The sequence below is a fragment of the Chaetura pelagica genome, unplaced genomic scaffold (genome assembly GCF_000747805.2).
Source record: "Chaetura pelagica isolate M959 unplaced genomic scaffold, ChaPel_1.0 scaffold530, whole genome shotgun sequence".
In the NCBI taxonomy this organism is placed as follows: domain Eukaryota; kingdom Metazoa; phylum Chordata; class Aves; order Apodiformes; family Apodidae; genus Chaetura; species Chaetura pelagica.
The window spans coordinates 384066-391741 of record NW_009951793.1 but is presented as its reverse complement, the minus strand read 5'-3'; the positions used below and the strand labels follow the sequence as shown (position 1 = coordinate 391741).

Genomic DNA, 7676 nt, shown 5'->3' with positions numbered 1-7676 from the left:
CATGTCCCGTCGCAGCCAGCGTCTTGTCACCACGCGCTATTACCCCGGGGACGATGATCCCCCGGCCAGCAGCAGCAGCTCCCTGCTGGGGAGCCAGCAGCATCCCTTCAAAGAGAGCACCAGCAGGGCAGTGGGGTGCAGGGGATCCCCCCCTTCCAAAAGCAGCCAGGGTCCTCCATCCCACACCGTGGATCAGGCACCTTCCTGGAGGGTGGGGATATAAGGGGGGTTTGCAGAAGGAGGCTGTGGGCCTGGCGTGGCTGCTGGCCAGCATGGCACCTGCTACCCCAGCTCTGGCAAAAGCCCTGTGCTCCCCACCTCCTCTGCGTCCCCCTGCCCTGGCACAGCAGGCTGCCGTGGGTGGCTTGGGGTGGCTTCTTGCCTCCTCCCAGCTGTGGCTGCCTCCGGCGTGATGGTGGGAGGGAGGTGTGCTGCAAGTGCCGGGCCGGAAAACCGCAGCAGTGCGAGCGGAAGCGGCACGGGCAGCTGCCCGGGGATGGGCGGCGGGGCCTTTCGCAAAGCAGCAGTTGCACCCCCAAAGCACACCGCCCTCTGGCACGGTGGGGGGGCAGGGAGGGCAGGGGGAAGCGATGCTGACTGAGGGATTGAGATGAGTTCCCCGTCTCTGCCCTAGGGGCGCACCACGGCACCCCCCGTGCACCCACCCCGCCTCATAACCACGCGTGGCTGATGAACCTGTTCTCACCCCTGGCAGGATGATCAGGAGGAAATCGAGCAGCACCAAGCGCCTCTCGCCTGCCCCCAGCACCCAGACCTCCTACTACAGCGAGTCCATGATGAGTGAGTCCTACCTCGGGGGCAGCCGGGGCCTTGCTGCCCTGGGCAGCTCTGTGCTGGATGATGACATGGACAGCAGAACCTACTGGGGTGAGCCCTCCCTCCTGCAGTAGCTGGGGACCTTCCTGGGCACAGGATGGGTTCTGAGGCAGCTCCCTGTTCTGGTTGACCAGGTTACCCCACGTGGGGTTGACAGTGGGTGGTGTCTCAGCAGGACTCTTGTGTTTTGGGGGCAGGTGGGGAGCTCTCCACCAGGAGGAGAAGAGGCACAGGAGACACTGAGTCCAGTAAGATCAACGGGCTGCTGGAGAGCAAGACGTACGACACATATGCCTCTTCGTCTGGGTACTCCTCAGAAGATGACTATGCTGGTAGGGATGCACTAGTCCCTCTGTGGTGGCAGAGATGCTGGGGAGCATGTCCTCAGTGAGGCTAGTCTGGGGTTTGAATGTCCCCAGGCTGCTTCCAGTTCCCCTCCTGGTGCACCGCCCACCAGGCAAAGCCTTCGCCCTGTACAGTGCGCAGGTGTGCGTTCTTTGTTTGGTGACTTACTGCCTTACTGCTTCCTTTCCAGGTCACTTTTACTCAGGCCAGAGTAGCTCTGGGTCACGGCTGAGGACTGCAGCTTCCCGTGTGGGCTCCTTCCTCTGGCAGGTGCTCACTTCCCCAGGTGAGGGGGAGGGTTGGTGGGGGCGTTTCTAGCAGCACCTTTCTTCCTTGCCAGCATCTTCCCTCCTCATGTGCTGTTCCCTAATTGGGTGGAGGTGTTTTATCTCCCTGCTTGATCTTCCTTGGGGATGAAGGGGACATAAGAAGGACATGGAGCTGTTGGAACAAGTCCAGAGGAGGATCATCCACAAGGATGATCGGAGGGCTGGAGCACCTCTGCTATGGAGACAGGCTGAGAGAGTTGGGTTTGATGAAGCTGGAGAATGGAAGGCTCCAGGCAGACCTTATAGTGGCCTTCCAGTACCTGAAGGAGGTCTACAGGAAAGCTGGGGAGGGGAATTTTTACAAGGGCATTTAGTGACAGAACAGGGGAGAACAGTTTCAAATTGACAGAGAATAGGTTTATATGAGATTTGAGGAAGAAATTTTTGACTGTGAGTGTGGTGAGACACTGGCACAAGTTGCCCAGAGAAGCTGTGGCTGCCCCCTCCCTGGAAGTGTTCAAGGCCAGGTTGGATGGTGCTTTGAGCAACCTGGTCTGGTGGGAGGTGCCCCTGCCCATGCAGGGGAGATGGAACTAGATGGTCTTTAAGGTCCCTCCCAACCCAAACCATTCTGTGATCTCTACTGGGACCCCTCCTGAGGCTTTGCTTTCTCTCCTGGCAGTGCGGTTTGTGGGGTGGCTCTGCTCGGGGCTGGCAGCCGCCTGGCACCGCCTCGCCGGCACAGCTCCCCGCCTTGGTCGCGTCCCCCTCTCCAGGTGAGTGTGGTGGCAGAACACCGGGATGGGGGAGGTGTGGGGAAAACCTGCAGGACTCTAGGGAGGGGGGTGCCCTGCAGAGCCCAGCACACGTGGGTTGGGTGTCTTGTGCCCAGCTGGGCTTTGCTTTCCCCCTGGCCCCCATCCAGGGGAGTGCTGTGGTGGGGGAAGTCGGCTGCTGTCCTACAGGCATCTCTTTCTTCTGGCTCCAGGCGCTACCCGTGGCTGAAGAGGTCGCTGCTGCTGCTGCTGCTCCTCCTGTTCCTCGCTGCTGCTGCCTACGGTGAGTGGGCCCAGCTCAATCTGTTGCCCTGAGATCGGGGGCAGTGCAGAGCATCCCGGTGCTGTCCTGGGAGGATGGGAGGGCTCTGCACTCCAGTGCTCGTGACTGGTGATACCCTGGTGCCTCTGCACCCCTACTGGTGACTCCAAGTGATGCTGATGGCTGAGCCTTGGCAGTCTGCCCTCTCCCCTGATATGATCCATTAATGGCCTGCTGTTTTAACCTTCTTGTCTCCCTGTGTGCCCAGGAGCTTGGTACTTCTACCCATATGGGCTGTCAACACTCAGCCTCCCTGTGTTCCCGTGGTGGGGAGCTGGAAAGCTTTCTTCCTCTGATGTGCCTGCAGGAGGGGACCTGACTGTGTTGGACCAGGTAAGTGTCAGCATAGGGGTGATGGTGGCCCAGGTGGGGTGGGCACTGCATGTGGAGAGCCAGGACAGTGTGATCCATGGCTGAAGGAGCCCTTCCAAGGGATAGGGAAGTGGTGGAGGACAGGAGAGATAATGGCTGCATGCTGGTAGAAATGGATCCCCTTTTGACCATCTCACTCTCAGGGTGTCCCAGGGATGGAGCAGGGGCAACATCTGCCCTCTCCTGAGAAGCAGCAGATTAATAAGGTGCCACTCACCCTGGGGACTGTGTGGCCTGGGTCACCTTTGCAGGGATACCAGTGGAACAGGCAGCCCCCTGGGGTTCCACAGCTCCCTGGGGATCTGCACCATGCCCTGCCTTTGCCGCTGCAGGGGGAGCACCGGCTCCTGGTTCGCTTCCGGGCCCTGGAGAAGCGCTTTGAGGCACTGGAGGCCGAGGTGTCGCGGTGGGAGCTGCGGCAGGGGGCAGCAGCAGTGTCGGCAGGGGGAGAGCCCCCCCCGGGGGACATCCTGGCACTGCTGGAGGGGCTGGTGAGCCGCCGGCATGCGGGGCTGAAGGAGCATCTCCGCGCTGATGTGACCAGCCTCATCCAGGTGAGGAGTGTGGGGGGCATGTGGGGAGATGGGGCCATGCAGGGTCAGGGTCTGATGTTCCCCCCTCCTGTTCTTCACCTTGCAGGGTGAGCTGGATGCCCTCCGAGCCCAGGTGCAGAGGGATTTAGACGGGCGCCTGGGGAAGATGGCACAAGCCTCTCAGGTAAGGGGCTGAGCGTGCGGGCAGGGCATCCTTGCCGCTGGCATCACAGGTCTCACCTTCTGTCCCTTCTCCTGGCAGGAGATGGAGGCGCGTTTGCTGAAGCTGAACTCGGAATGGCAGAGGTAATGCTGGCTGACTGGTCAGAGCCACGGCTCGGAGACAGGCGGCTGTCTCTGGCAGGCGGAGACAGGTCGAGGGTTAGGGAGGGGTTGCCAAGTCTGGTTTGCTCGGGGCAAAGGAGAGGTTGAGAGATGCAGTCGTGGGTGGAAAGGGAGGGATAGATATGTGGGAATTGTCGGCAAGAAAGTGCCCTGGCTGGCAGCAGGGCTCAAAGGGCCATCACAGCAAATGACATTCACCACCAACATTTGCATCAGCTTGGGGAGTGCGGCCCTTCAGCCGAGGGGTGAGCTGGGGATGCTTTCCCATGGGATGCAGTAAAAGAGGCCACTGCCACAGGAAGTAAAAGCATTTGAGGCTGGAGAGAAGCTTGAGCGTAGGTGATGGGGGATGAAGCTTCCCCCTCGTGTTTACAGAGGGAAGCTGGACTATTGGTGCACTCTTTTGTTGTCTTTCTGTTGGGCCAGCTCTGTGCAGGAGGGCCTGCAAGGCAGTTTCCAGCAGGAGGTGGGCAAGCTGGAGCAGGAGGTGGCAGCACTGAGGAGAGAGCTGGCTGGCCTCAAGTCAGACCAGGAGGTGATGGGGAAGCACATGGAGGGGATGCTGGAGCAGCTGAAGGTGGTGCGGGCTGACGTGAGTCCTCCATCCCCAACCTGTTCCCTTGGCAGAGGGAGGCTTGAGGGTCCCTGCCACGGGGCTCAGCTCTGTCCCCACTGTTTCAGGTGGAAGCACAGTTCCCGGCGTGGATCAGCCGGTTCCTGTCGCAGCCCCAGCGGGGTGGTGCTGCCAGCCTTGTCTTCCAGCGGGAAGATTTGCAAGCAGAGCTCCAGGCCCTGGAGCGCAAGATCCTGGCCAAAGTCCTGGAGGACCGGAGGCTGTCGGCCCGGGATGCTCAGGGTGGCATTGGAGTGGCCCTGCAGCAAGGGGGGACCGCAGGGGTGACAGAGGAGGTGAGGTCTGGGCTGAGCCCTGGGGACATGGTGGCAGCCACAGGCATGGGATGGGGTGGTGGGGACCTGGCACAAATGGCTGAGACATGGGGGGCAGCCCTTACAGCTTGGAACATCGATCCAGGGCTCACATCCCATCTGGCAAGAGCATCCCTGAAACTCCTCCATCTCTTCTTTGCCACCAGTCTCCCCTGGGCTGTCCCTGCACCCTGCCCTAGAAGGGGTCATAGGCGGCCATATCCACATGTCTGCAAGGCTTCTGCTGTCTTAAAATCTAGTCTTCTGCTTGTGCATCTTTCACCCAGAAGTGGGGCAGGTGCCAGCAAGGCATCCATGAGCATCTCGCTTACCTCCCTCCTTCAGCAGTGCCGTGCAGTCATGTGGGACAAAGCATTTAAAAACAGAATGACACCAGGGGGAAAAAATGAGCCTGCTTGCTTTGGAAAGAGTTGTTTGGCAATTCCCCATGGAGGGGAGGGATCAGGAAGGATTAGCAGTCCTCGCAGCCTGTGCAGTCTTTGTGCCTGCTGTAAAGTTTAGACCCAGAGCAGTGCTGCAGGGTCCCAGCTCCTGGGGATGCTCTGGTTGGCTCCCACTGCCATGTAAGATTTTCCAGATGGGGATCCCATGGGATAGGGTAGGTGGGACAAGCTGATGATGCCTGGGAGGGTGGGGTAAGATATTGGGTTATGTCTGGTACCCACCAGCAGGTCTGGGGCTGGGCTGCCCTTTGGGATGGGCGAGCTCAGAGAGCCTGGGTGCTGCCCCTTCATTGCACAGCACTTTGTATTTTTAGCAACATCTAACGAGGCTTCCCAGCTGAGTGCGTGTGCTCTCATTTTTGCCGTGGTGATTCATCCTGTGACTGTTCTTTGGGAAGGTCCTTGAGTCCTCCCTGTCCCCAGAGACTGGAGGCAGGTGGGGAGCAGGACACCCGCCCTGTCCCTTCACCCCTCTCAGGCTCTTTGCTCCCACCACAGCAAGTCCACCTTATCGTTGAGCAAGCCCTGAAGCGCTACAGTGAGGACCGTGTGGGGATGGTTGACTATGCCCTGGAGTCAGCAGGTAGGTGGGGGGCAGCTCTTCCTCTCCTTGGGATGAGCCAGCCATCCTATGGAGGGTTGCCATGGGGCTGACCCTCTGCTGTCCCCTCTCCACCTCAGGGGCCAGTGTCATCAACACCCGCTGCTCTGAGACTTATGAGACACGGACGGCGCTGCTGAGCTTGTTTGGCATCCCCCTGTGGTACCAGTCACAGTCCCCTCGTGTCATCCTGCAGGTGGGCGTGCTTGGGGTGACACCCCCCTTGGGGGGGCTGGGCTGGTTCTCACATGGGCTTGGTGGCTTTTCTTGGGCTGTTGCTGCAAGCAAGCAGCCAGGCAGGTGTTGGGGTTTGAGGGGGTGGGGGAGTGGTGTGTGCAGAAATGGCAGTGCTGGTGATAAACCTTGCTGGTGTCTTGCTCCTGCACTTGTAGCCAGATGTCAACCCTGGGAACTGCTGGGCATTTCGTGGGTCCCAGGGCTTTGTCATCATCCGCCTCTCTGCCGTCATCCGCCCCACGGCCGTGACACTGGAGCACATCCCAAAAGCCCTCTCACCCCAAGGGACCATCCCCAGTGCCCCCAAGGACTTCGCTGTCTACGTGAGTGCCCTGGCCAGGACCTAAGGGAGAAGTGGGGGGGACATGGTGGGAGGTTGCTGTGTTGGAGGGAGGGCTAGCAAGCCCCCTGCCTGGCTGTGGGGTACTCTGGGGGTAGGTGTTATCTGGAAGAGGAGGAAGAAGCAGTACTCAGGGGGAGAGGGGGAGCACCAGGGTTTTGGGAAAGAGGGGATTGAGTAGGTGTAACTCATGGTCTTCCACCCCATCCTCCCCTACTGGCCCCCATCCCCACTTGTCCTTTTTGGCCTGAAAGAGCAGGAGTGGGGGCCAAGTGTGCATATGTCTCCTTCCACCCTGGGTGTGCTCATCACCTCTGGTTCTCCCTTTCTGCCTCCCTGCCCCTCCCATAGGGTTTGAAAGAGGAGAGTGAAGAGGAGGGGTATCTCCTTGGACAGTTCACCTACAGCCATGATGGTAACCCCATCCAAACATTCTCCTTGGAGGTAAGTACTTTGCTATTGAAGCACTCAACCCAGAGAGCAACAATGGGACTCCTGGGGTCTCTGAGCCCTTGTGAGCTCTCAGAAGCTCAGGATTTTCCTTCCTCCCCTCCCCAAGGGTGATGCAGTGGACACATACCAGCTGGTGGAGCTCCGGGTGCTGAGCAATTGGGGTCACCCTGAGTACACCTGCATCTACCGTTTCCGCGTGCACGGGGAGCCAGCACACTGACCTCCGGCTCCCGCGTGGGATGAGGATGCTGCCGGTGCCGACAGCAGGAGGGGGATTCGTCCGGTTTGCCGCTTCGCACGTAGAAATCCTGGGATGTGCCAGCAGCCTCCCCGGGAAGCTGCTCCCCTCTGGGGAGGAGAAGAGCTGATGTTTAAGGGGTGAGGCTTTCGCTCTTCCATGGACCCGGGTGGCAAGGCAAGAGCATCCCAGTGGGTCCTAGCGCAGCCTGGCTTGTTTTCAGCGCCTGTTGGACATTTTAACTTTTTAAGCTAATTTTTTTATCGGGTCTGCGCAGCCCCTCGTCCTCCCTGTTGTCCTGCTCCTCTCTGATGGTGCTGGGGCTTGGGAAAGGGGTATGTAACTTTGCCATGTGCTTCACGTGGGCTTGGGCACGTTGTGGCGTACGGGACCGCGGTGACCGGCTCGGTGCTGCCCGAGAGGGTGGGAGCCACCAGTTGTGGTTGAGTCTCTCCCCTTCATGTGGGGTCATTTCTCCTGCCTTGCTGTTGGTTTAGGTAAAGCTCTCCAGGCCTCCGATGCTTGGCTGGTAAAGGGGAAACAAGACAGTATTAATGAAGTATTAACATAAAACTAACGGTTCGGGGCAGCAGGAGGGGAGAAATTGGGCACGTGGT

General features: G+C 59.6%; 1 protein-coding gene across 1 annotated transcript; it reads left to right on the top strand.

Moving 5' to 3' along the window:
* Position 1: 1 nt before the first annotated feature.
* On the top strand, positions 2–7041 carry SUN2 (Sad1 and UNC84 domain containing 2). Its single transcript, XM_010004274.1, has 17 exons — positions 2–135; positions 725–888; positions 1035–1169; positions 1373–1468; positions 2134–2227; positions 2440–2510; positions 2758–2882; positions 3254–3475; positions 3561–3638; positions 3717–3760; positions 4226–4391; positions 4481–4708; positions 5689–5773; positions 5872–5987; positions 6184–6351; positions 6720–6812; positions 6928–7041. Exons 1-17 carry the CDS (start codon positions 2–4, stop codon positions 7039–7041), a joined length of 2133 nt encoding a protein of 710 aa, XP_010002576.1.
* Positions 7042–7676: the final 635 nt, after the last annotated feature.

Bases quoted from the DNA above. Each gene is read 5' to 3' on its own strand.
- SUN2 (XM_010004274.1), top strand. From the start codon at position 2: ATGTCCCGTCGCAGCCAGCGTCTTGTCACCACGCGCTATTACCCCGGG. The intron at 6,352-6,719 runs GTGAGTGCCCTG...CCCCTCCCATAG, and splicing joins CCAAGGACTTCGCTGTCTAC to GGTTTGAAAGAGGAGAGTGA. The intron at 6,813-6,927 runs GTAAGTACTTTG...CCCCTCCCCAAG, and splicing joins TCCAAACATTCTCCTTGGAG to GGTGATGCAGTGGACACATA.